General features: G+C 46.4%; 3 protein-coding genes and 1 long non-coding RNA gene across 5 annotated transcripts in view; 2 read left to right on the top strand and 2 right to left on the bottom strand.

Moving 5' to 3' along the window:
* Positions 1 to 847: 847 nt before the first annotated feature.
* ch25hl3 (cholesterol 25-hydroxylase like 3) lies at positions 848 to 7,598 on the top strand. Its single transcript, XM_015971926.3, has 2 exons — positions 848 to 1,401; positions 6,590 to 7,598. Exons 1-2 carry the CDS (start codon positions 974 to 976, stop codon positions 6,939 to 6,941), a joined length of 780 nt encoding a protein of 259 aa, XP_015827412.1. The 5' UTR covers positions 848 to 973; the 3' UTR covers positions 6,942 to 7,598.
* Positions 7,599 to 13,952: 6,354 nt separating this feature from the next.
* bmp10 (bone morphogenetic protein 10) lies at positions 13,953 to 15,990 on the bottom strand. Its single transcript, XM_015971925.3, has 2 exons — positions 15,438 to 15,990; positions 13,953 to 15,066 (listed from the first exon to the last, which is right to left on the bottom strand). Exons 1-2 carry the CDS (start codon positions 15,844 to 15,846, stop codon positions 13,997 to 13,999), a joined length of 1,479 nt encoding a protein of 492 aa, XP_015827411.3. The 5' UTR covers positions 15,847 to 15,990; the 3' UTR covers positions 13,953 to 13,996.
* A 1,896-nt stretch (positions 15,991 to 17,886) lies between these two features.
* The window catches only part of arhgap25 (Rho GTPase activating protein 25), a 13,756-nt gene continuing 3,902 nt past the window's right edge, over positions 17,887 to 27,740 (bottom strand). The window contains exons 2-11 of one of the 2 annotated variants that reach the window (XM_015971923.3): positions 27,293 to 27,495; positions 25,790 to 25,877; positions 25,495 to 25,608; positions 22,165 to 22,369; positions 20,074 to 20,206; positions 19,911 to 19,987; positions 19,688 to 19,809; positions 19,363 to 19,517; positions 18,706 to 19,250; positions 17,887 to 18,614 (exon numbers count right to left, since the gene is read on the bottom strand). In XM_015971923.3, the coding sequence (XP_015827409.3) occupies positions 18,419 to 18,614; positions 18,706 to 19,250; positions 19,363 to 19,517; positions 19,688 to 19,809; positions 19,911 to 19,987; positions 20,074 to 20,206; positions 22,165 to 22,369; positions 25,495 to 25,608; positions 25,790 to 25,877; positions 27,293 to 27,495 (1,838 nt within the window). In that variant the 3' untranslated portion in view covers positions 17,887 to 18,418. The remainder of the gene's footprint in view (positions 18,615 to 18,705; positions 19,251 to 19,362; positions 19,518 to 19,687; positions 19,810 to 19,910; positions 19,988 to 20,073; positions 20,207 to 22,164; positions 22,370 to 25,494; positions 25,609 to 25,789; positions 25,878 to 27,292; positions 27,496 to 27,740) is intronic. The other variant, XM_015971924.3, reaches the window with a different exon arrangement.
* Positions 19,138 to 24,614, top strand: LOC139063752 (uncharacterized). Its single transcript, XR_011517101.1, has 3 exons — positions 19,138 to 19,268; positions 23,287 to 23,372; positions 24,491 to 24,614. It is a non-coding gene; the product is annotated as an uncharacterized lncRNA (long non-coding RNA).

Raw genomic sequence — 27,740 nt, 5'->3', positions numbered from 1 at the left:
ATAGCATAGGCCTGTCAGGTCTGACCATCCTCCTCCACCATTGAAGCTAACTCACCACCAGGTAGAGGTCAGCAGACAGCTCCGCCCCTCTCTTCACCTGAGTGTTCAAGACATGCGGCCGCAGATCAGATGACACGACAATACAGTAAAGTAGATTGTCGAACTGTAGCCTAAGGTATCCTGGTGCTAAGAGCACATGAACACCTTTCTACTTGAGCATGGTGTTCGTTATGGTAAATCCATGACGAGCACATAAGTTTACTAACAAAACACTGCTCAGATTCAGATCAGGAGGGCCACTCCGTATCATCACCTGGTATCAGAACAGGACTCTGTGTTGGAAGATAATCAAAAATCTAATAACTTGGATTTGGATCAGGGACAGAAATGTGGTTGTAGCATCTCTAGATATTACTCGGCATTAAAAACTATTAATTAACTAACATTACCTTCAGTTAATGACTCTAAATGAAGCATTCTCCTAGTTTATATTGTGTGGTTTGAACCCTATCCCTATCTGAATCTTCAAACTTGTTGGGTCCTGAATCTGTTTTAACAATTTGCTATTCGTGCCCCCTTTTAAAACTAATCATCCGCCCTTTCAAAGGTCTCTGCACGGCACTGCTGGACTTTTGCAGCGGATTCTCATTTTTCCTGCTTTACCTAGATGTTGGTGTACAAAGAGGAAAGTCATGTATTCCTCATTTGTCAGACTGAATAACAGGAACTACCAGATGTTAGCGCCCCCCCCCCCCCCACACACACACACACACACACACACGTGAACAGCTGTCCTCTGAATTCCCCAGGATTTCCTCCAGCTCCGTGTTCATACGGTACCTGATGATTCACTCCCTCACCTCTGCAGCGCAGAGCCTGGGGTCCCTCCCCTCCTCGGAGTGGGGTACTGTTCCCCCAACACGTCCAGCTGCAGAAGGAGGACCTCCCAGAGACAGAAGATGTGACCGCCTGGATGGAGAATCGCGGAGATCCAGCAGCGCCCGTCCTACAGGAGTTGTGGGAGTGGGTGAGAGCCGGGCAGGAGGAGGTGCTGCGCTCCCCTCACCTGGCCGCGTGCTGCGCCTTCCTGACTCACGTCCTGCTGTGCGCGCCTTTCTTTGCGCTGGACGCGCTGGGGCGCGTTTGTGAGCGCGTGCGCATGTGGAGGATAGCCGCAGGTTCGGGTCCGCCGCCGTCTCTCCGCCGGTGGTCTGAGTGCTTCTGCAGGGTGTTGTTCCGGTACCTGACAGCTGTGCTGCCCGCCGCCACCCTGCTCCAGCTGCTGCGGAGCCCCGAGCTCCCGGAGTGGGCCCCCTCCTGCTGGCAGCTCTTTGTGGAGGTTGTGGCATGTTTCCTGTTGTTTGACATGCTCTTCTTTCTGTGGCACTACCTCCTGCACAGGTGAGCACGTGCTTCCTTCTGGGGTTATAAAACAGAACATGACACTGAAATCCGACACGTATTGAGGGACATCTGTGTTGCAGCATTTCCAGACAATCAAAAAGTTCTTTATAAAATCAGCTACAATGGAATAACTACTATTGCCCAGTCCAGGATGTGACTACTGCCCGGAGCCATTCCACCTTTGGGACAAGATGTTGGGTTAAAAATCAAACGAGTCTCTTGTTGGAAAGAATGGTGCTCGAAGGGTTAAAAGAAAAAAATATGAGTGCCAGGAAGTACTTGGAAACTGAGTCTCTGTAGGTTTCAGAGTCAAAAATAACCTCAGAAACAAAAAGTTAAAGCAGAAGCATGAGAGATTATATGAGCAGAAAGGGTTCAAAGATCCAGAACACTCCGTTCCAGACATGATTTGTTGACATTAAATTAGGAATAAGAGTTCCCTAATATTAGGATGATCATATTTCCATTTTCAAAAAAAGAGGACAGGAGATCTGTGCCTACCGATGACGTCACACTAGGGCTGGGCGATACAGCCTGAAATCAATATCGATACATTGAGGATTTAACCGCTAACAATAAATGGACGATAACTACAGGTATGTGCAGAAACAAAGTTGTCCACTAGATGGGGCTGTCACATGCATTATGTTGAGTCACAGTTTTGCGTGACTCAAGGTGGAACAGCTTCTTAAAGGGACATGAATGTTGCCAACCTTCACACATCTTTTCATTTTTTTATATTTATTGACATGGGAAAAACGATCTCGATGAGAGTCAGAAATTTCTATAATGATACATTTTCGATTTATTGTCTGTCTCTGGCAAAACCACACAAACCACGTTGGGATGCATTTTTTCCCCAGGTGGAGCTAAAATTAATATCAGATTCTGCCAACAAAAGGACTCTAAAACAACAGACTTTTTCACTTCATCAGTTACTTTGAGCAGATCTCCTGACCGCAAAGCAGAGTGCGTGTTTCGATACTGCGTCAGTGAGGTGAAATCACCGCAGCACACGATGAGCAGAGCATGTCAGGAACAACTAAAAGACAGACTACCAGATGATATACACAGATATGAACGATCAAGGGTTAATAATAAGGTTTTGTTGCGCCACCTTGAGAAGGTATCGTGCGCCGGATGCAGCGGGCGCCCAAACGATCAGCGCTCTGCGTCCTCTCCGCTCGGCAGAATCCCGCTACGCTGAGAGTCCATAAATATTGTACTATAGGCAGAAACTGGATCTTTCCCTCAAAGACATCTAGCCCCCATAATTCGATCCTTGCTCCTGGATGAAAAACCGGGTATTTTGATCCGTGGAAACCCCGCCGGACGCTCCGGACAGAGAGTGAAAAGTGGTTATGTCCGGGGAAAAGAGGACGTATGGTCACCCTACCTAATATGTCCCTCGTGGGGAAATTGCATTATTGCAGCAGCTGAAGGGCACAAAAGATGTCACACAGAGTATAATTTTAAATTAAGATAATCAAGATAATTATTGCACATAATAACAATAGTAGTAACATTGCACATGTGGAGTGTTACAGATGTTTGGGCTCCATGTTAGTAGTGACCATAGAGTCTAACAGCTGCAGTATCACTCATTCACACTGAGAGGATGGATCAGTCTGTCACTGAAGCTGCTCTCCAGAGCAGACAGGACGTCCTACAGTAGTGTGACCCACAGTCCAGCACCCTCTAAATAATAATAATAATAATGCATTTTATTTAAAAGCACCTTTCAAGGCACACAAGGACACTTTACAGCAGTAAAACTAAGTTAAAAACAGCAAAAACTCACACAGAAGCCTAAAAATACACACTAGATAATAAAATCTATGAAGATGGAAAAGGTGACACTAGCAGAATGCAGTCTGAAACGGGTGGGTTTTGAGTCTAGATTTAAAGGAGGAGAGCGAGTCAGAGTTACGGATGGCTTGAGGGAGAGAATTCCAGAGAATTCCATAGTGCTGAGACAGAAAGGTGGGACAGAGAGAGTGATAGAGGATGATGATCTGAGGGAACGGATGGGAGAGATAATGTGAATGAGGTCAGACAGGTATGGGGGAGAAAGGTTATGGATAGCTTTAAATGTGAGGAGAAGGATTTTGAAATCTATGCGTTGTTTAACAGGAAGCCAGTGAAGCTGTTGCAGGACATGGCTAACATGGTGACTCACAGGAGTTTTGGAAATGATGCGTGCAGCAGAATTCTGGACCAGTTGGAGCTCATGGAGGGACTTTTGTGGTAAACCAAATAGGAGTGAATTGCAGTCATCGATTCTTGAGGTGACAAGGCTGTGAACAAGTATGGAAGCAGAGTGGGGTGGGGGTGGGTGTGGGGGGTGGTGGGCAAAGGTGATATTGTGCAGGTGAAAGTAGGCAGACCAAGTGATGTTATTGATGTGGGATTGAAATGAAAGTGGTGTCAAGGATCACACCCAGACTCTTAACCTGCAGAGAAGGAGAAACAGAGGAGGAATCAACAGTAAGGGAAAAACTGGGAGCTTTGGATAAGGTGGATTTGGTGCCAACTAAAAGTATTTCTGTTTTGTCACAGTTAAGTTTGAGAAAATTTGTGGTGAACCTAGATTTAATTTCAGCTAGACAGGAAGAGAGGGAGGGGGGTAGAAGTGGAGACTGGGGTTTAGGGAAAAGTTAAGCTGGGTGTCATCGGTATAGCAGTGAAAATGAATGTTAAGTTTGTGAACGATATGACCAAGTGGAAGGAGGTAGATAATGAAGAGAAGGCGCTCCAAGACAGATCCCTGGGGCACACATTTGACAACTGGGGAGGGGTCTGATCTGAAGGATTTGAGTTGTATGAATTGTGTGCAGCCTGAGGGATAGGAGAGGAACCAGTCAAGTGTGAGATGGGATGTGCCAATAGAAGAGAGCCTGTCAAGAAGAATTGAATGAGAAATGGTATCAAAAGCTGCGCTCAGATCAAGCAGGATGAGGACGGTAAGAAGGCCTGAATCAGCAGCAGTCAGAAGATCATTAGATCATCTTGTCCCCCACCTCTTGTACTGAGTCCAGAGGACAGCCCAGGACAGAGCTGGACTTCTTTATCAACCTGTCCAGCTTCTTCCTCTCTCTCTGTGACGCTGCTGTTCCAACAGACCACACCATACAGGATTGCTGATGCCACCACAGAGTCACAGAAGGTCTTCAGGAGTATCCCCTTCACTCCACAGGACCGCATCTCCTCAGGAGGTAGAGCCTGCTCTGGCCCTTCCAGTACGGTGCAGGAAGGGCCAGGTGAACACCCAGTTATTTATAGGATTCCACTCTCTTGATGTCCGTTCCCTGGATGTTTACCTGTGAAGGAACAGCAGGCTGGCGTTGTCATGTTGCGAGGGTGTGGAGATGATGGACCTTGTGTGGTGGAGAGTTCCAGGAGGCAGGAATGCAGGCACGGATAAAGTAAAAATGGGTTTAATGACAGGATACGCCAAGAACGAGAACAACACGACAAACAGCAATGATCTGACAAAGACTGGCACAAGGAGGGAGGTATAAATACACAGGGAAATCAGGAACACATGGGCAGGTTAACAAGGGGCAGGTGAGGACAATAAGGGCTAATCAGGGCAGGAGAGGAACACAGTCAGGAAGGCAGGGGCAGATTGTGACAGTACCCCCCCCCCCCCCCCTTAAGGGGCGGATACCAGACGCCCACAAGGCCACACAACACAGGAGACTGGGAACACTTGACTTGGGACAGGACCGGGAAGACTTGACACGGACACAAACACTTGACCAGGAACACGAACACTTGACCAGGAACACGAACACTTAACCAGGAACACGAACACTTGACTGGAACACAAGCACTTGATTGGACAGGAAGCAAACTGCAGCAGCAGGCGTGGGACCCAGCAGGAACTGCAGCAGCAGGCATAGGACCCAGCAGGAACTGCAGCATGAAGGACCTGCAGGCATAGACCCTGCAGGCGTGGACCAGGAAGTGGGACGAAACAGCAGGAGTGACGCGAGGAAACCAGGAGCGGTAGCAGGTACTCGGCAACAGTCTTGATCAGGTGCACACCGTGACTCGACTGGATCCAACAGGCGGAGGCTCAGGTGAAGGGAAGCAGAACATGGAGCAGGAAGACCAGCCCTACCACCCCGGAGAATGTTGGCGTGCGTAGGGGTTTTTACCTCCATCAAAACTCCAGGATCCTCGGCTTCCATTGGAAAAAACAAGACGGGGCAGAAAGCAGGAGAGGAGAAGGGGTTCGACCACCCCTGGAACGAGTAGGATGCGCCGAAACCCCCTCAATGGTTCAACCACCCCGGAAACAGGTAGGATGCGCCAAAAACCCTTGAGTCAGAATCTCACTCTGCTAAATGGAGAAAAAAGAAAAAAATAGTCCTCCAGAACAGATGTTGCAGAGCTCACCACAGGTCCAGGTTGGTCAGATCATTCTGTCATGTTGCGAGGGTGTGGAGATGATGGACCATGTGTGGTGGAGAGTTCCAGGAGGCAGGAATGCAGGCACGGATAAAGTAAAAATGGGTTTAATGACAGTATACGGCAGGAACGAGAACAACTCGACAAACAACAATGATCTGACAAAGACTGGCACAAGGAGGGAGGTATAAATACACAGGGAAATCAGGAACACATGGGCAGGTTAACAAGGGGCAGGTGAGAACAATAAGGGCTAATCAGGGCAGGAGAGGAACACAGTCAGGAAGGCAGGGGCAGATTGTGACAGGCGTCTTCAAAGGTCCACCACTATCTCCGTTGTTTTCCCTGCATTAATGAGTCCACAAAGTTCTGTGTGAGTCCTCTGTACAGATCATCCTCAGTGATCAGTCTGACAATTGCATAGTGGTCTGAGAACTTCTGCAGAACACAGCTGTCCGTGTTGTACCTGTGTTGTAAACTGACTATGTCAGACTAAAACCAGTACGCCCAGTAACAACTGAGACAGCTAACCTGGTGGGTTGGGTCATCATGTCCTAGCGAAGTATTTGTGGTTTCCCCTCTGCAACAACACACTTGATTTAACCAGAATTACCTCCAAACATTCTACTAAATCCTGTCAATGACTTCTTTGTTTTAATCATGATTAAGCAGGGAAGCACCTAAAACCTGCACGACGGTGGTCCCTGAGGGACACATGGGCTATGACAGTTTTGTGCCGGGCGGTCATTGTGTTTGTGTTCCTCCTCAGGATCCCCTGGTTGTATCGCAACGTCCACCAGATGCACCACCAGCACCACGTCCCCTTCGCCCTGGCGGCGCAGGACGCCAGCTCAGCTGAGCTGCTGTCTCTCCTGCTGCTGGCTCTGAGCAGTGCCTGGGCGTTGGACTGCCACCCTCTCAGCGAGACTCTCTTCCACCTGCTCAACAGCTGGCTGGCAGTGGAGGATCATTGTGGCTACAACCTGCCCTGGGCACTACACAGACTGCTTCCCTTTCTGGGGGGAGCCCCCCACCACCAGGCCCACCACAGTCAGCAAAGTTCCAACTACGCCCCCTACTTCACCCACTGGGACCACCTCTGTGGTACTTACCATTCATGAGCGCTGCAGCCGCCTTCGGAGGGAACAAGAGCTCCGCTGAACTTACAGTAAAATCTGATGAAGACGATTAAACAAAAACAAACCCTAGCTGATGGTTTAAAGTTGGGTTAGAAATAAAAAGGAGAAGAATTATGTGTTTTATGAAGTGCTGTTTGCTACTGTGGCCCCCGGACTCTGGACCTCTCTCCCACTGAGTCTGAGATCAGTAGACTCATTGGTCTCCTTTAAAAAGCAGCTGAAACCTCACCTTTTCAGGCTGGCTTTGGTGTGTTATTATTATTATTATTTGGTAGGTTCTTATTATTTTTAGTTTTTTTAACTTGTGAAGCACCTCGTGATTTTTATCTTCTACAAAAGATTGTTTCTTCTTCTGTTGAAGGAACACTTTCTTTGTTGTTTGCTGCAGAAAGATTGAGTCTAATTTGTTAATCACATTAATAGCATTCAGTAATCATAGAAAGTGGTCAAATTAAGATATTTCAATTATTATCACCACACAGATTTCACATATATTAATCTGACGGGTTTATCCTTCAGGTCAAAACTCAGAGCTCTGGAGCAGAGTCAGCTGCAGCCCGAGATATTGTAAATATTTAAAGAGGCAGTAGAATGTAAAGCCACACTTACGTTGTTGAATAAAGGCTCGGTGGTCTAATGTGACAAAAGCTCAGAGTCTGACCTGTTTTCGGTGTAAATTAGACATCTTTAAAGACGAGGGACAGACGTTTTCTAGAAAAGCTTCACAATAATTCGTCATAACAAGCCACACCTGCTTTAATCCACATCTTCCGACCCACCTTAAGTTCAGCGTTATTCATTCGTTGGTCGCAGCGCCAAGCCTCTGCTAACACCAGCTGTTAGAGACGGAAAATCTTGGAAGAGCATGCCTTCCGAGATTTACTCGCCCTGTTGTGGGAAGGCGCATGGCTCATTGCAGCCACGTGTTGAGGAAATAAACGATTAGAAATATGGGTAATTGGGCAGCTTCCTAATACATTTGTGCTATTAACTCATGACTAATTCATTTGCTTTGTTACAAAATGAATGTTTGGGGGCAGATAAATAAAATAAATGATAGTTTTTAACACGTTTTGTTTGGAAGTATCAAGACAAATTTTTAAAAGTTTTTATCAAAATGGTTTTTTTCTGCTCCCTGATTTGTAATTTTGAGTCTCGTTCCTGCTTTTTTAAAGCAACAGAGAAAAAGTAAAAAGTCACTAAAGCATCAGTCAAACAAGTCAAAAACTAAGTATTTCATCATATTTCTGGTCAAAAACTACACTTTGTCCGCAGAATTCATGGATTATAAAAATATTACAAATAGCCTCGTTCCTCATGAGTGTAACGATTTGGTTACTTTGAATATATTGTCAATAGAATATAAAGGTATTCAGTAAAATGTCATATTCCATATAAATATGATCATCATTATTGACCCTTTAATATTCCATCGCTGGTTAATCCAGGGAAACAACATTTTATATTAATTTGACACAGAGGCAAAAATATAGTTTATAAAAATCTATGTATTACTATATTAATGATGATGAAAGATAAATGATGGTGCAAAGTGATCAAATGAGACAACAAATGAACTCTGATGGAACATGACCTTGTATGTTTAAGAGTTTTTCTAAGTGACTCAGAAAGGTGTGATGTCTGGGTTTATAAAAGGAATTTGGCTGTTTGGCTGTAATTTAACAAGTTATCAAATTTACATCAACCACTCTGACGCCATCGTTTAGTCTACGCACACTGGATGGTGGAAGTTCTTGGAGATCCGGTCTGCAGGTGAAGCCGTCTCTCAGAGCGCATGAGTGGATTTCTCATGCATCTGAGGATCGTGGACACCATCAGCATACGCACGACTGGTCAAAAGATACTTCCCAGGTGGCTTCTGGCGGATGCTTTCACGCCTGATCAGTGGGTGGTGGATTGAGCAAATAACAGTTGTTGAAACAAAAGGATGGTTCATGTGCCGCTAAAATTATTCCACTGAACGTTCTGGTTTGATTCACCATAGGATGGTCATTTAGCATGAGCTCTGAGCTATGGCTGCAACTGGCTAATATATATATATATATATATAAATATATATATATATATATATATATATATATATATATATATATATATATATAGTGGGGACTATATCACAAGGCACTTCACAAGAACAAAATAAATAACAGAAATGATTAAAACAGATCATTCTAACAAAGCATTTATTTGACAAAAATGAAGAAAAACTAAAGAGTAACACGCACAACCACACACACATTTTTGTCCCGTGTAGTCATAAAGTACGGGTTAAGCTTGGTTTATGCTTGACGCATTCACTTTCTGCTTGGTGATGCGGCTCGCGGATGGAACGCGCTTCACAACTCGCAGCGTTTATGGTTCTTGCTGCTTGTCTCTGCGGTGAGCCAATATTCTCCCAAACTGAACGGGGCAGCATGGAGCTCTACGGCATGCACCCAACACTACACCATAGTAGAAGTAGAAATTACTGTTTACAACATGGCATTCCAGCATTTTTAACAGCATCCTCGTCTTTTCCGACAGTGCGAGCTATTTCTCTCCAAGAATTATTAACAACATGTTGATCACGGTGATCTCTGAGAGCTGAATCATACAAATGTCTGTGTTTACGAACCTCTACCATACTAGTTCTTGCCGGTCCGCCATGTTTTTTGTGTCCATCCGTCCGCGTGGTTAGAAATTTTCCGAGGTGCGCATTGCGGAAATCTTGGTCCGTGCGGAGACGCGGTGGAGGGGCGTGGTTGTTAAAATTACTCAAAATGATGCAACTTTTCTGCGCGGAGCCGTGCGGACCTCCAAGACGCGTCAAGCATAAACCAACCTTAAGCTGCCTTGGTCAGCATGCAGCTCATTGCACATTCATGTTCTGGTGGGCTGGGCGGGCAAAACAGCTCTTTTTAAAACGACCCTTATTATGCGTGTTTTATTTGGTCATTTGTCAGAACTCATGGGAGTTTTTGACTTCCGACAGAGGCTCAAAGATCCGTTTTCAACCGTAAACAAACCCCATTCTAGAACACCTTAAAATATATGTTTGCTGCTGGAGAATTTTCAGTAGAAAACATTTGGTTTTGTGAGCAACGGATGCAGACTTGGTGTTCATTATTTCATGTTCCTGCTGCAGCAATCTGTACGCTCTGGGGGTTCTCAGCTGCTTTGTTCACATGGAAAACCAGTTCCATGGGGGATGTTACCGTACAATCAAAACCACGTGTTTCTTAATATGTTTGTCTTTGCAGTTTACTGAAAGTATGTTGTCAACCGCACTAAAATCTTTCTGCTGACTGTCTGATCCACCATGCTTCTGCTGCTCATGCTGAAGAGCAGAGTTAGGAGTTGCTAACGCCTCCTGCTCCTCATCACGGGCCCGTCTTGGACTCACCGTGTGAACCATCAGGAGGAGGCCCAGCAACTGCAGAAGGCAGTCTTGGCAGCGGAAGCAGAGATTCTAATCATGTGGAGAGGTGCTGCAGGGAAACAGAGAAAGTCCTGAGAAGAAAAAGGAAACAAGCCAGCTAATGAAAAACACAGAGACACAAATTTAAGTTCATCTGAGTCTCTAATGAGACAAAAACAGTAAAAGTATGATGAACTTCAACAGCACAAGCTCTGCTACACATGTCCCTCCAGATTTCTGTCGATTGTTGTCATCTGAACCGAACATCTGTTTCTCGTCTCTCCTAAAACCACGTTTAAACGTTTTGGAACAGCAGATGTAAACAGTTAAAAGGCGTTTGAATATCTGGAGGTGATTTTTTTTCTCGTGAAGCACGAAGCAGAGATTGTGCAAGCAGTGCCTCTGAGGACAGCTGAGTTCTGGGTGGTGGAGGAGCCTAAAGATGGTTTGATAAAGAGCTTGACCCAAAGCGGAAACAATCAGGCCCTATTACAGGCCCAGCGTCAGAGTTAGGGCCAAAATCACACGTTCACAGCGAGAGGCACGTCAACGTGCAGCTGCCGGCGTCGTGATGTCAGCCCGAGGACAATTATATGATCCTGAAGCTATCTGAGATATCTGCACACGCACACAGGCCAAAGTCTTCTTAAAGATCTTTCTAGCAATTCTTATTTTGAGGCCTTATTTTTCATAAAAAACTGAAAAAGCAGAATCCACTCCAGCCGTCCTCATCGACAGATCACATGCTGATAAAACATCTCCCCTGAACACGCTTCCTCCACGACAAAGGCCAGATTCACGAGTCCTCCTATGCTCTGTAAATATTCAATTAGTGATCCAAAAATAGCCGAGACCATCTCTTGTAACAGTGGCTGAGGTTCTTGCTCTTGTCTCTGTTTCTAGAAGGGTTCTGCTCTGTCCTACACAAAGGGTCACCAGGGCCCGACTGATTTGGGTTCTGAAACATCTCAGTGCATGTATGGGCTGTTGCCAAATCTGGATTTCTAAGAGGCCTCTGACAAAATCCCAGCAGAGGCATCTGTGAACTGTCAGTAAAGCAGCAGATTTGTGATGCGTACAAGCTTTACTCCGCTCCGACGATCCTCTCAGTGCTTTTAAAATGACTTCATAAACCCACACAAAGGAAATGAACAGCTGCTCACCGTGAAGTAACACCTCCAAGCTGCAGCATAGCATTTTATTCTGATAAACCTTCAAGTTTCTGAGAAAAAAATTGTTTGCATTGTTTGGTTTTAATGTGAAAATCACACACACACACACACACACACACACACACACACACACACACACACACACACGCACGCACGCACGCACGCACGCACACACACACACACACACACACACACACACACACACAAAGGTAACCGTTTGAGGACTTAGTCGACAGCAGCTGCATATTTACAACTGTGTGTACGTGAGCTGGTACACACCCGTCCTCGTTTGTGTCTCATGAACACGTTGCTCTTGTGAGCACATGTGATGCTGCACCTGAGGAGCCGTCCCAGAGCCCCGTGCCTGCAGACTGGGCCTGTCTGCTCAACCTGGCTTCACCCAGCTGTGGAGTCACCATCAGCAGCAGAACCTCAGTGATGTTCTGTTGCCAATTATGCGAATACGTAATGAATGGAGGACCCAGGGCAGTGTGGCGGTTCGACGAGACAAACAACCGGATGGTCTAACGGTTGCTTTTGATTTGATGCTATGATTGATGGATGTTTTTAGACTAATGCGAGAGAACCACTTTATTAATTTTGGGTTTTTTTTTTAGCTCCACATTATATTTGGATGTTAGAATGTTGTTTGGAGGCATGAGAAACGTTTTCGTCTAGCTTGTTTGGCAGATTTGCTGTTGCAGCTTAAATAGTGAGAACAGGACACACTTTTGCTTCTATGGCCACATTCTTTTCTTCTCTGGGTTACTTGTTCAGGAAAGTTTACATTTTTTATATTCTATAAAAGTATTATTCAAAAGCAAAGTTTAAGTTTTATGAGTAAAAAATTCAGTAAATCTTTAACCCTCTCAGGCTCTAAATAAGTTTTGATAAAAGGACGAACAACCAGGTTCTTCAGGGGTACTTCTGAGTTAAAAAATGCTCATGAAATACATATGTGGAGTAAACAGGTCGGTAGGTTTTAACTGCTGCTAATCTGCACCGCCTGCCTCCAGAGGGTTAACTATTATTTCATGTTTGTGACTACTGAAGTTATTTTCTCTTTAACAGAAGGTTGCAGCTATTTTCTGTAGAAACAATGTTCACAGGTTCTTCCTCCTGTTAGCGGTTAGTGCTGTTGGTGGGTCATTCATTAGCAGGTCTTCCATTCCTTTCCCATGGTCCTCTGTTGATCTGCTGGTGCATGAACTACGACCTCTGGGCAGATAGCGTCGTCATGAAGGATTGTGTGTCTGCTCCTGCAGCTTCTTTGAAACCGTTTTGCAAGTCCGAGGCATCTGAGTCAGAACGACTCGGTGCTCATGAGACACCAGAACCAGAAATGTGTTGAGTAGTTTTGTTTATTTCATTGTTTTACAATCTTTGACCGTTTTTCTTCCCAACATTTTTTCGTGCTGCAAATGCATTGTCATGGGTACAAAACCTGCGTTAACAAACAAACGTACAAATATATTCATCTACTTTGGTGTAGAAATTAATAAATTAGAACAATAAATAGTATTTTATGAGACACAGGCAGCAGACATAACAAACAGCTCATAACGGAACAACAAGAGCCCTCCGCCATTTTTACTTCAGGCTTAAAGACAGTCATCCTGTTCTCACGCAAGTGATGGATGACTGCTGGAGACATGCTGAGGGCACAGACTGCTGGGTCAGTTAGTTTAAAATGTAGCCTGAGAATGTGGACCCCCCCACCCACACACACACACTTGAAAAGTTGCATTCAGTCCTCCGAGCACACGTGGTGGAGTAATGTTTTTTAACCCCCAACACCTCGCTATCGCTGCGGCTTGAGGAGAGTGGAAAATAGACGTGAAGTGGGAAACGGGGTTGAGATAAGTGGCCCTGCCACCGGGAGCGCTTGCACAGAGCTCACATATCAGGGCGCTGCAGGAGGCGGGCCTGCGGAGTTTGTGGCCTGTCAGGCTGCCTCAGGCAGGTCATTTGACTGCACCGAGGCACATGAAGTGCTGATGAGTGTTTGCATTGAGTTGGGAGGCCAGAGATAAGTGGAGAGGAAGACAGCTGTCAGGGGAAAGCAGAGGGAGGAAGACGACTGGCCCACGAGTTCCCACCGGTGCGCACAGATTGTTGCACAGCTCAGTTTTTACAGAGGTTTTGGGGATGAGAGTGTAACTTTTTAGTGGCAACACTCCGTCTGTAGGTCTGTTCCACGGCTCAAGTCTTCTCCACCGATGCTGCAGAGATTCACGCTTTATGCCTTGGAAGATGAAATAGTTCCGGTCTGGCTGTGCAGAGTCTTGTTCTCACAGGTAGCTTCATCAACGGTGACGTGACATGTCGGTCTCACTAGGTGGTGCTCAGAGCTTTGCCCCTGCCCTCTTGGCTTTTCTCCACAATCGTTGATGTTGTGTCGTCCTCGTCTGGTAAGACTTTACAAAGAGTTCAACCAAAAAGATGGACTATCTGCAGCCACACTCAGCCACAACCATCCCTTCATACTTGTACTTGTACGTAACCACCCCTGTGTCGTCCAGGTAGAGAAGAGAGATGGGGTCCAGCTTGGTTGGCACGCAGCAGGCTTGAGCCGCCTTCTGGGGGCTGTTGATATTGACCAGCGTCTGGACAATGGCGTGCTTGGTGGGTGTGACGTGCTTGGTCAGCGGGTAGGAGCAAATGCCAGCGCATTCAAAAGCTTCGTAACCAGTGGGCGCCAGGATCCAACTGTCCCATCCAATATCCTTGAACTCCACGTATAGAGATTGCTTCTTGCAGTGGTTCCCTTTGGCGTTGCGCCGAATGCGGGATGCCGTGTCGTAGATCAAGTTAGAGCGCATCTGGATAAGGTCTTCTTCATTTGGTTCTCCTTCATCACTGTCCCCTCCCACCTCCCCCCACATCCCGTCCAGACCCACTTCCATGTCGTTCTGCAGCACGGCGTTAGAAGTCTCGTGGTCAATCATCTCATTCAGCTCACGTTTGTCATCGCGATGATCACCGCTCTGATCATCAGAGAAAACAATCAGCAGGGGGTTGTGCTTTTCCTCTGGGCTGTTGTCAATCCTCATGTCCCCTTCAGGTGGACTCCTGTCTTTTCTGTCATTTCTCACACCTTGATCATTCCGATCACTGGAAATGCTCGATATGTGGACTTCCAGTCGGCGCGTGGTGACGCCATCAGATTTGCGCCAACGCTGAACAGCGCCGGTGAGATCAAAAGCCTCCCAGCCGTTATCGGTCCCGTAAACCTGACGCGAAGCCAGTTCTACCAACTGAGTCCGCTCCTCTTCTTCTCTGAAGGCATCTCCCCTCGTTGTTTTCACATCGGTCGCGTTGCCAAGCCAGTCGTGGGATTTCAGTTCATAGATGGTGACCTTGCGGTCCACTCCAGTATAAAGGTGTCGGTCAGTCTGGACCAGAGTGTAGAGGCGAAGCTCTGCCGTCACGATGCTTTCGTGATGGGGAACCGACACGTTGAAGAGGAGTGGGTGGCGTCTCACTCCTCTGACACCCACAACGCTGGGATTTGAATCTGCACAGAAAGATCAGTCATGAACTTCTCCACTGAATTCAACTCTTTCACTGCGTTTCAGCAAACTTTCAGTACATGAATCTGTCCCAAAACAAAGGAACATTCACTCTTTATTATATTTTTGCTGCGTTTGGTGAAAAAAAATTACTTTTAATTGAAAGTTTCTTTGCAAAGACAAGCTCTCAAGATCCAAATCATTATTGTGTCAGAATAAAAAGGAACTTTCTTTTGTGCGGTTCAATGAAACTTTCCTTGGTAATTTTAATATTTCATATTTTCCTCAAGTAAATTCCTAAACTGTAAAATTTTACATCATTTCAGCAATTCAAATAGAAAACCCAGTTCTCAAAAGCGTGTCTGTAGGCTTCTACCTTCGTTTCTGAAGCTGCGTATGATGTTGGCGGTGGGCATGGCCGTCCGATCATTAGCAAAGCGGTTATAAAGCTCCATCATGTATTCAGGAGGCTCTTCTTTTGTACTTCTAGGAGGCGACATTGGAGAACCCAAGCCAGACAGGTTGAAAGTTTGTAGAAACTGTTCCTTCAGGTTCTCCAGCAGACTTTGCATTTTTGCGTTGTCTTCCTGCTCCAGCAGCGAAGGTTCCACCACCCCTCCATGCCCGTCCCCTAGTCCTGGAGCAGGATTCTGCCTGTGAAGAGCGCTGGGGATGGGGTTGCTTTCTCCACAGAGAGGCCCTCTGAGCAGCAGGATGGAAAACAGCAAGAACAAAACCTTGGAGGTGCAAATGGTTCCCGGGTGAGAGACCCAAATGCTCGCCATGAGAGAAGCAGTCTGCAGCGATCTAGTGTCTGCCCACTGGGGTGTCCTGTAGTCGAGCTCATGCAAAAAAAACCAAAAGGTTCATTAACTTGTGTTCAGTTTCTCTGCAGTCTGAAACATTTGAGGCAGTCGTGGTTCTTCAGCAGCAGCGGACCCTTTCCCTGGTCAACGAGAGGCCCTCTGCATTCGTGTTTACGCCTGGCGCTCCCTCCAGATCTCACAGTATTTATTCTCATGCACACCTTTTGAAGTCCCTTACAGCAGGACTGTGGTTCCGGTGGCAGGGTGGCCGAGGCTCGTCTTTGTTTGTCCCACTCATCTCTGTAGTGTCCTCTCCCTTGTTGGTCCGTCTCTGTTCTGCTCTCCCTTCCCAGCTCTGTCCCTTATCTACGATATGGTGGGCCCTGCACTGCGCAGTGCTTATGGGCTCTTTGTGGTGTATGTGTGTGCGTGCGTGTGTGCATGTGTGTGTGTGTGAGTGTGTGTGCGATGGCCTGCCGTGTGCGTTATCTCACAGCTTCCTTAATGAGGATTTTATAAACACTGTCCTGCAGCCTCTTCCTTGTTTTGGTGGGCGTTCCAGGATTGATTCTCTTCTCTTGTTTGTTTGCTTTGGTGGAGTTCTCTCAGTGTCTTCCTAATCTTCATTGAGCATTTCTTTTTGACAAAACACTGCCTGGGCCTGTTGATGTCGCTGAATGCAGCAGGATATCAGACAACCCCAATCTAAATGAAGTAAAAAGGCAATGAGGTGTGGGACCGCAGCAGCAGATCGCGAGTTTGCTTTGAGCCTCAAGAACATTTCAAGTTTCTGTCAAAATATACAAAATAATTCAGCCGCGACAAAACAAACTCAACTCCTTCCTCTGCGGGTTACGAGGACGAGAGGGCACTGACAGCGGGATGAGGCACCTTCACGTGCCTTGACGGGGGGGGGGGGGGGGGGGGGGGGGGGCATGTTTTTCTGGAGACATTCTACCCGATTAGGGAGACAGCAGAAAGTCAAAGGTGAAGCTTGCAGAAATGTGGTGACACAGAAAGATTTTCACCATCCAACAATGTCTGGCATCCAACGAACGCATGACCGCTCTCTGCTGGCACGGCCGGCTGCGCTGAGAGGCTCCGGTTATGTTAGCATAACCTCATTAACTGCTCAGTTAGTCACCTGAACCCACTTCCCACCACACTGTCCTTCATTCCTCGGCTTCTTCTCGTGACCCCCAGATACACTCCTGATTTCAGTGCGTCACTGAGATGGGAAAGAATGAGCTTTTCCTACCTCTGCCACTCATCTGCCAGGCTGATGGTTGACAGACGTGCCGTTATCTGGTGCTTTGTTGAACTGCTGCTGCAACAGGCTGTCACATCTTCCTGATGGGCTTGAGAAGGCTTGATAGTGGTAACATCCTTTTGCACACACACACACACACACACACACATGCACGCACGCACGCATGCACGCACACACGCACACACGCACACAGCTAAAACCCTTCATGTGGTCTCCATTACAGGCCCCAGGGTGTAACAAATGTGGATTTGTGGAGGTGGCTGACTCCATATTTGGGGCCGGACCCTTTAACAGACAATAATTTGTGCTGATATACAGTTTCACTCTTTTATGATCTCCCATCTGCTGCCCAACAGAACTAAAAGCAGCTAAAAGCAACACAAATCTGCAAAATGCAATTCCTGTAAATGCCCTCCTAATCAGCAGGACGCCTGCGTGGTCCTGACGGCTAAACTGAACGAATCTGCCAGTTCCAGTTAAATCCAGCTCATCGGCAGCAGAGCAACAAAAACAAAGCAGCAAAGGCAACATTTTTACACACCCATCACCCTTAATGTGGTCTCGTGGTTTGGTCAGTTTAACGGGGCCTGAGGGAGAAACGCGGACACGCCGGTGCCAAAGCTCCTTCATGTATACAAATTCCTTTAATCTCTTTGGGGTTTGGTGAGCTTTTTCATTTGTTTCTTTCCTGCTACATCTAACCGTGAAGCGACAGCGTCTGTCTGAAAAACAAATGTGGGAGAATGAAATTAATCTTCAGGTTTTATTAGAAAGACTCGTGTGACCAAGTGAAGCCAAATCTGGATTATTTGAAGTTACAGCAGAGCTCAGCACAAATAAGACACACGCTAACATGACATCACTTCATTTATTTCTAATTTCCTTCATTATTCCAGCCCTTTTTTCTCTCTTTAGGCCTGTTTTTGCACCGGATTGAAGAAATACTCAAACATGAACGAATGTTCTGAATCTTTTTGTCGATAATAAACTCGTAGTTCAGTTTCATGACGGGTGACATCTGAACGACACAGGTGGGTTGTTTGTGCCAGGTGTGGCTCTGATGGGGCAGATGACGCGTGTTTAAGCCTCTAACTGGACCGTGGCGGTAAAGTCCATCGAACGTTTCTTACTGCTAGAGACTGGCACAGAAAAACGAGCCAGCAGCTTCTCTTTAGGTCCAAAACTGATCAAGTCGGCAGGATCCAGCACTGGAAGGATGCAGCGAGCTGTGTCGAGGTTATCAGATGAACAAAAGCACGCTCACAGGTGTGAAAAGGTCTGTTAGGAAGGAGCTCGTTTCTCTAAGAACTTCTGAATGTCTGTTTGCAGCTCCTTGCTGCGCCTCTGGGCCTCTTCTTTGCTGCTCTCTGCATTCTTTAGGCAGATCTCCAGAGCAGCCACACGGCAGCGCTCTGCCTCCAAAGCAGCCTGCAGCTCTGCCACGGCGACCTTCAGCTCCTTGTTCTCCTGCTGCAAACTGACAGAGGACATCGGAGAGAGACGGACAGATTAGATCAAAACAGGATGCCTCTCTGTTCTCATCACCGCTAGCGTTGGGCTGAACTCACGTGTTCACGAGCTGCTGCTGGTCCTCCTTCTGCTCTGGTCTGCTGTTGGCCAGCTGCACCGGACTGATCACCCTCAACGTCTCCACACTCTTTTGGTTGGACACAACCTGCACAGGCTGGGGGTCACTCTCGGGTTTTTGGGAACCAGTAGAAGAAGTGCAAGTGTGGTCACTTCCCCTTCGGGATGTAAATCTATCCTCCGCTGTTTTGTTGCTCATCTGAGACCCCCCAAAAAAGGTTCCCGATGTCCGCAGGTCCAGCATTTTAAAAATGTCCTCTGACAGAGTGCCACACCTCTCCTCCACGCTCTCTTGAAAGCGACTCCACCTGTTTAGGGCCTCCGCCTTGGCTGCCATCCCCGTGAGGGGACAGTTAAAGCTGGGCAGGGTTTGTGTGCGTTTGCGAGGACTTCCTAGCCAGTCGTCTGAGCCAGGAGAGAGGGGCTCCTGCAGGACTCTCTGGGGGTTGGAGTCCCCTCTAAGAGGGCCTGGGCTGTCGTCATCTTCCTCCTCTTCCGGAGACTCGGACAGAGATACGTCGCCCATCTGAGCAAAACACAGACGGTGAGTTTACACCCCGAACGCTGAACAAAAGGGAACTAAACAAGGAAAGTCAGTGTTGGTGCGTGCGTGCCGGTCTGCGTCCTGCAGCCTGTACCTCAGAAGACTCCCAGCCCACAAAGCTTCGAGGAGCATTTTTCTGGCTCTCCGTCTTGGTTGAGGGTGAGGGGGGGAGCACATCTTTGGAGACAGGAAACAGAGTCTCGTGCTGTCTGATCATCACCGTCATCAGCTTCTGGATCTGAGGAGTTGCTGTGAAGGACAAACAAACACAAATATGAAAAGATTATCATCAACATGTTTCATCTGTTTTCTTTCTTTGAAAAATCTGGGTTCTTTCTGCTCAACTTGGCCCACTTGTAGAGTTTTGATGCTCACACTACTGATCTAAACCTGCGGGTCCACCGTGTCTCTGCTCTCACCCCTCATGACGGTGATCGGATCTTCTATTTGAGGTTTGAGCAGATTGATTCCCATCACTGTTGCCAAGTTCTCCACGTTCATCTTATTCACCGTGGAGTGATTCTGCACCTCAAACAAAAACCTGGCAGCAAAAGGAAACATCAGACCTGGGAACTGATCTCAGGACAGCCGAGCTTTAAAACCAGAGCTGCTCTAAAGCTCTGTGCGCCGGCGACCACTCACCTGCAGACGTAGCTGAGGAGGTTGTAGTTGACTCTGGGGAGAAGAGCAATTTGTCTGTCCAACCTTTCCCAGCCCTGCTGGTGTGCACGTGTAAAACATGGTTTTTGTGCACAGAAACTCAACCTTCTCACTCATGTTGGTGCTCTTTGGAAGTTATACATACCTCTGTGTTGATGGAGTCCAGCAGGTTGGTGCAGTCCAGGAAGTCCTGGTACTGAGACCATGGGATGACCGGCTCAGGAAGCTCTCGCAGGTAGAGTTTGAGCAGCGACGCCACCGTGTGGACATCTGTGTCACTGAGAACACGTTTCAGTGTGAATCTCATCCTGCTTTCACCATTGCATGCTTTTAACCGGACTATAGGTCACACTCAGAGTGATCGTGCGATGATTCAGCTTGAGCCGAGTTTCTGTTCATGCTGAGATCTGAGTTTGTTTAGTCAGACGGGTTTAAGGAGCACCGTAGCGTCAACAGGCTCCTGCTTTTACTCGAGCAAGGACGAGTGCCTGCAGGACTTAGCTAATAAATGGTGTCTGGGTCCAGCTATGTACAGTTAAACCTGAATTATTTCAAGGAGTAAATGGGAACCCCTAAATACACAAATAAAAATTAAATAAATTAAGGAAATGGTTTATTTCTTCGTTGTAACAATACTTCTCATCAGTTATTGATTGGAAGTTCTGCTCGGTCACCTTTATGGAAAATAACGTAAAAAGCACCTTCAATGTTCTTTAAAATGATGGAAAAACATCGTGTAATGTCAAAAAGTTACTTTGGTTGTACTTCCAGGTTTTCTGATAACTTGCAGGTGTTCAAACATACTAAATCAAGGGAAGTGGGCAGTCATGTGACTCATGACGCACCTCAAGGAAGCTGTGCTGGACTCTGGTTATTTTTAGTTGCTGAGGTAACGCTGATCCAACTCGTTTAATGATGGTTGGTGTTTGTGTCGCTGGCTCTAAACTGTGTGGCTGTGCACCTTCACTGTTTAACACAAGTGTGTGTTCCTGTTCACAATCTGGAGCTCCGTGCTGCTGCTTCAAATCCTGTTTTTATGAGCTGAGTCTGGAATGTTTTCCTTGAGCGACGTCACTTCCGGTTTCCAGCATGAGGCACGTTTTTAGTCGGATGAGCTAGGAGAGCCTAGCTGGATCAGTAAAAGCGCCTTTTTGTCCTCAAATATCTTCATTTTTTAAATGAAAATCCAAACTTCAGACCTGTTACAATCTAAGGGCTTCAGCTTGACTCCCTTTAAGGACTGATGGATTAAACAGCACAGCACATATGTGGTACAGTCACCCCAGACTCCCCTCCAGCATGCTGCTGTTGGCCTTCACTCGTGTTGTGAGCTTCAGGTGCTGCAGGTGTGTTCCAGTCCCAGGACTGGTACCCAACTGCCCTCTCATTCCCCAGTAACAAGTGAGCAGAGTGAGGAGCGGGGGCCAGGCTGTGCTTGAGTGTGACATTCATCAGTTAGAAAAACGATTCACGAGGGTCTTCCTGACTGGTGTGGGAGGGTCCAGTCATCCGAACAGAAGTCAGTACCAACATAAGTGTGTGTGTGTGTGTGTGTGTGTGTGTGTGTGTGTGTGTGTGTGTGTGTGTGTGTGTGTGTGTGTGTATGATCCTTATACATTCTCCCTCACAGTGAAAGTCTCATGCTTTCCTATGATAGTAGATCTCTTGTCAGGAACACTTTCGCCCCAAGCGTCCTGCTTTTGTGCTTCACAATAGTCTCTTGCCCAGGTTTTTCCTCCACTACCCCTGTGCTCATGAGCATTAGAGCACAGGTGTTCTGACTAACTGCTCTCTGACAGAGGAGCTTAGGATGTTGCGTAATGAAGCCATCTTCCTGAGAGTCTCTGAGAACAGAATGTGGTACCAGCCTCAGATCTGAGCAGTCTCTCTCTCTCTCTCTCTCTCTCTCTCTCTCTCTCTCTCTCTCTCTCTCTCTCTCTCTCTCTCTCTCTCTCTCTCTCTCTCTCTCTCTCTCTCTCTCTCTCTCTCTCTCTCTCTCTCTCTCTCTCTCTCTCTCTCTCTCTCTCTCTCTCTCTCTCTCTCTCTCTCTTCATCACAAAAAGCTGATGCCTCCTGTTAAGGCAGTTGTCGTCTGAGCCTTCTAAATTTTCCATCCACCCTTGCACATTTATGGTCATAGCCATCTTGAAACGTATGTCATTTGCATTTCTACAACTAGAATTCACGTGAAGATTGTGTAACAATGAAATCATTTTGAGAATTGTGAGGGTGTTACCTGGGAAACGAGGGCCGCTCTCCTGCATCAAAGGCGTCTCTGAACTGTTTGACAGCATTTTCCTGTCCAGGGAGGCGGAAGATGCCCTCCTCATTCAGCCCATGTTCTGTAATGAACTCCACACACTTCTGCACCAGGATCGGTACCATGTGAGGTCCAAAGCGCTGCTCATAAGTTAGGGTGTCAATGAGACTCTTCCCAAACACTGTCAGAGACACAAGACGTTACTCTGAGAGATTGTTTCGACCAAGAACATTTAGAACGATTCAAACACCCAGAATCATTGCAGAAATGTTGCTGAGTTGGATATTTAACTGGTTTTGAAACGGGTTTCTGTTTAAAAGTTATAAATATTTACAATCTTAACCCAACAAGAGGAAAGTCACAGATGGCCCACAGAGAGTGGAGGGGGACAAAGTAAATCAGGGAATCTGCTACAGACTACATCCTGGAGATGATCTACCCAGAGCACACAAGGATGGAGCTCCACCCAGACCCATCTGCTGCTGCATCACCTCTGCTACCACTCAGCTCTGCTAGCATGAAACACCCCGCATCAACAAATCGGAAAACCGAGGTTGTCTTCTGGGTAAACAATTGTTTTATTTGATGACATCATGTCTCACTTGCATTCACATGTCAGACATTATAAAATATATCAGGAAATGTTTCCAACACGATCAACAGCCATAAGACAACTTCAGTCCAGTTCCCTTGTCCCGCTGTCCCTTTGCAACATTGGCAGACAGAAGCACGGATGTCCCAGAGGCTCCCCAACATAGGGACCCATCTCCACATGGAGGGAGAGGAAATGACAGCATGGACTGTTTGATGCACATTGAGAACAATTTAAGTTTCCATAACGCGCTATTTGAAAGCTTTGAGAGCAAAGGTAGGCACTCTGCTGGCAGCAGCTCATCTACATCTTAAACACAAGGAACACTCTTTAGAGGACCTCATCGTCCGCATTTTAGACAGGGAGAACATCCGCCTAAACCCTACAGCTCTAACTGGACTCCCAGGTGGTTTCAGCCACACCTGGAAGCCCAAAAAACTCCCTGGAGGGGGGACGACTCACCTGATAACAGTCCTAATAACAGTGTATTGTTCTGTGTGACTTAGAAATCCTGAACCCATAATCAGGACTGAAGAATGGGAGAAGCAGCAAGAGAAGAAGTCCGTTTGTCCTTTAAGGCTCGACTCTCAGGGTGAGTACAGTGCATATAGAAAATAATCACACACACGCACGCACGCACTCACACACACACACACACACACACACACACACACACACACACACACACACACACACACACACACACACACACACACACACACACACACACACACACACACACACACACACACACACACACACACACACACACAATCTTGTATTTCTATTTAGATTAGGACTTTACATTGACTTCCATTCATTATGGTAACTGCATTTATGCCTAACCCTTACCCTAACCAATGTATTCCTGAACTTGACTAACAAAAACTCAATTCACATCTTACGTGTAAACCTCACCCCTAAGCCTAAAGCCCCATTCCCACCTGTACCGGGTCGGCCCGGGCCGGGTAGCGTAGGTTGTTTACATATCTGGGTGGCCTGGTATTTTTCCGGGCCAACCAAGGCTCATTCTCAGCCCTCTTCCCGAGGGGTACTGCTTCAGGCCGACCAGGGCCAACACGCCCACTGCTGACAGCAAATTCACACCTTCCATTAGAGCAAGCCTCTGATTGGTGGGTAGAATCAGCCCACATGGGCTTAAGACAAGGATGTGTGGAATCAACCGGGCCAGGCTGGGGCCGACTGGGGCTACCCGGCCCGGGCCGACCCGGTACAGATGGGAATGGCCCATAAGACAGGGAGTATTAGAGCTTGGTTTTGGTCCTTACACGAACCATCGGTCTTCAGAAGATTAGTGAATATGTCATTTCTGGTCCTGAGTAGGATAGCTGTACAAGCACACACACACACACACACACACACACACACACACACACACACACACACACACACACACACACACACACACACACACACACACACACACACACACACACACACAGGATTTCATCCTTAAATAGAAACAAATACATTTCTTTTACCAGCTTTACTTATCCAGTGTGACCTGACATTCACCTAAAATATTACAATTACAGTTGAGAAAATCTTTTAATAAACAAACTAATTCATTCTGAGATTAATCAAGTTTTCTGTTTGGCATCAGAATCTTCAAGCTGAATTCTGGCAAAGCTCAAACCAGGTTTAATGTGGCATTTCTTGAGAATTGGCTTTTTTCTTGTGACCCTCCAGAGCATGCTCAGAATGACAACACTGCCATAAAGTCCTGTGAAAGTCCTTCAGAGTGGCCATCGACCTCTTGGTTGTCACGGCGTGTGGGTGCGGTAAGCGGAGGTGAGGATCCAATTGCAGGGGAAGAAGCAGGCAGGCAGGAACATTCAAACGAGGATTTAATGAGGATCACGCTGGACAATGAAACAATGAACCGACAAGACACACAGAACTGAGAGGGTTTAAATACATGAGGGCTGGGAGCTTGGGTGATTGGAAAACGAGAGGCAAGTGGGAGTAATCAGGAGACGCAGGGCTAAACAGAGTGGGGAGACTGGGCAGGGTGTGCCATTGGTAGCCTCTCTAATCAGTTTCCTTGTTCTTCCATCCAGTTTGGAGGGATGACCAGATCCAGGGAGAGCCCTGGTAGATCTTTTCTATCCATCTCCTTCTTTATGTTTGTCCAACACTCTGTCCCTCAGATGTAATCACAGTCAGCTGCACTCCCAAACAAGAGAAGGCTCCAGGATCAGCTGTTTTTATGCTCCACTGATCAAACAGCTGATAACAGGTGGAAGCCAGTAACCACGGTCTGTTACGGATGTGGTTGATACTTCTTCTGACTTTCAGAGTAATGGGGCTTAATTTCAGTATTTCTTGTTTTTTTTAAAATGATTCTTCTTGAACTGTAGGGTTGGGGTTATGTAGAGTTATGTAGGGTTAGGATGATATTTTTTAAATGCTGTTACAGGTTGTGCTGGATAAATTAAGCTGTTTAAAGATAGTTTGTTTCATTTAAGGCTGTAAAAAAAAGACATTTCTTGTTCGCTGTACGTCCAGAGACTGTTCCAGAAGCTACCCACAGCAGAAGAGTGTCATTCTCCTGATGACACCATCTTAGTTTAGGCTCTACCTGTGCATGTAGTGACATTGCGTCCTTTTTTTCATGGGCATTCAATGATATCTGCTCACTTTTTCACCTGCTTTATGTTTGTCAGCCATCTTTGTTAAAGCTTCTGACTGACCTCCACTAGTCGGTACTCCAATGACTCTACGCAGCACGCGGACCCAATCCTCCAGGTCGCTCTGGGAGTTTGCCATCAACACACAAGAACATCGCTCTCTGTCTCCAGTTGAACCTAAAGATCGTTCATCAGGATTTCACAAAAGATGTTAAAAAACATTTCACTTGACACCATTTCTACAATAACAATGTAAAAAGGAACAACGTCCACATCTTTTTATTATTTCTTCCAAAGTAATCACCAACTGGTTCTGGAATAAATGGGCTTCCCTTTTAAGGGTTGATTATATGCTTACGTGGAATAATCTCAAAGAGGAACTTCCCGGTGTCGTCTGAGCTGGGCAGGAGTTCATTAACCTTACTGGAGCGTAGTTGGATGACTCCCTAGGGGATAAAAATAACAACGAATAAACATCCAAAATGTCCTCATAAGGAGAACTATCAACACTTGGTTCAATGGTCTATTCAAACTTAGAGATTAAAGGTGCAGTATGTAAGAATATAGTGAGAATTTACTGAAACATATTTCATATTCAGCTGGCTGCTGGACTGTCGGTTTTTCTCCTTTCCAAACGGCGGAAGGAGGGACGTAGCTGTTTACCATCAGTGCGTGTGGGGGTGCCGTGTCTCCTGTAAGCTAACACTGCAGCGCCCACGATTGTAATTTGACGGTGGCCGGCAAAAAGCTCCAGTTGTTTAAAGTGGTTGCAGTAACCACGTTTTACCACAGGATGTCACTTTTACTTCATTTCTACATAATGCACCTTTAAGTCTTTACTGTCGAGGAGGGACAATGATTCCTCTGTAACTAAACAAGTTTAATTTTCTATAACTTGACAGCTTCCTACATTTATTTGTTATTAAAACACATTTCAGCCAAAGCCAGCTTGGAGCTGCTGGAGGTGTAATCATCTGCTGTTTAGTAGCGTCACACCAGACCCACCAGTAGCTACTAGGAGCAGATAAAGAACCATCCTGCCAGCTCACAGAGAGTTGACAATAGGTTCCTGTTTCAAGACCAAACGAATCTGAAAACATCTGATTGTGTGTGAAGATACAGAGATTTTGGCTTTGTCACCAGACTTATTCAGCCTATGAGGATGACCTTTGACCTGCCACAGCTCCTTACAGACTGAATGTTCCTATTCTGTCCTGGTTCCGTGGAGAAATATCCATTTTTGGAAGTTTAATACCCATTTGTGTAGAAAAGTAAAGCTGAATAGAATTAGCAGATGTTTAAACAACGAACACACGTAAAAAGCTTCAGAGTTGGCTACTTTCCACTTAAATACTTGTTTGTGGTCGGTCCTGCTGACCAAATACAACAGCTGGAGTTTCTCTTTCCCAATCAGAGGAAATACCAGAATCCTGCCTTTTGGCCTCAGTGTGGAACCAAGGTTCAGCTTTAAAATAGCAGAAATGTTGTTAGTTGGCTCGAATGATATCTGCCTCACACAGATCTAAAGCAGGATACCAAACGTTGGGTCCCTTTGGCTGATAAAGCCTCTTTCTTGCTCTCTAACATCAGATGAGTTTGTGCACAGGAAGTTTGCAAAGCTAGCCACAGAGCTAGTGGAATGTTTGTGGTGTTGATTGGAAAAGATAAATGATAAATGTCCTATAAAGTTGTGCGAATGTGCAGAACTCAGCACAGGAACACAAAATGTTTAAGATTGGCTTATTAAACTGGTATGAAACTAACATTTTTGATTGAACATTCATAAAAACATGAATTTATAAGAGAGACATGGACCTATTTTGATTATTTTAAGGTGGAATGTCGAAGACCATGCACAGACCTGCAAGGTGTTCTCCTTGTCGTCTTTGTGGTAGGTCAGAGTGCTTCCTCTCAGCACAAAGTAGCGCTGCTGCCAGTTCTTCACTAAAGACCTCTGCTGCTTCTTCAGCCAGCCGGCCTTTAGTGGCCTCTCCATGGATGTGGGGGAGCTCGGGGAGCCAGGTCCAGGACCCCCTTCTCCAGGAATCACACTCTTGGACCGGGCTGCCATTCACAGGAGAGCAGTTAGTAAAGCTGTCAGCTTCTGGATGTCACACAATCCATCAGCTCAATCTGTGAACTGTAACCAAAACATCTGAGGCAGTCAGACAGCTTCCTCTTTTACATGAATATGCATCAGGCTGTCACAGCTCAGCCTATTTATGTTCTGTTCACGCTAGCAGGAAGTCGCTGCTCTTAGCGGAGCTACTTCCTGTGGAGGGTGTATGCACTCGGCCGTGATTGTTCTA

This window comes from Nothobranchius furzeri, chromosome 17, assembly GCF_043380555.1.
Source record: "Nothobranchius furzeri strain GRZ-AD chromosome 17, NfurGRZ-RIMD1, whole genome shotgun sequence".
Taxonomy (NCBI): Eukaryota; Metazoa; Chordata; class Actinopteri; order Cyprinodontiformes; family Nothobranchiidae; genus Nothobranchius; species Nothobranchius furzeri.
This window is presented reverse-complemented; position numbering and strand designations above follow the sequence as displayed.

What these genes read in the sequence shown, in the direction of transcription:
- bmp10 (XM_015971925.3), bottom strand. Translation starts at nt 15,846, where the DNA reads ATGGCGAGCATTTGGGTCTCTCACCCGGGAACCATTTGCACCTCCAAG. An exon ending in ACGCAGCTTCAGAAACGAAG is followed by an intron (nt 15,067 to 15,437) that starts GTAGAAGCCTAC and finishes CTTTCTGTGCAG; the next exon opens with ATTCAAATCCCAGCGTTGTG.
- ch25hl3 (XM_015971926.3), top strand. Translation starts at nt 974, where the DNA reads ATGGAGAATCGCGGAGATCCAGCAGCGCCCGTCCTACAGGAGTTGTGG. An exon ending in TGGCACTACCTCCTGCACAG is followed by an intron (nt 1,402 to 6,589) that starts GTGAGCACGTGC and finishes GTTCCTCCTCAG; the next exon opens with GATCCCCTGGTTGTATCGCA.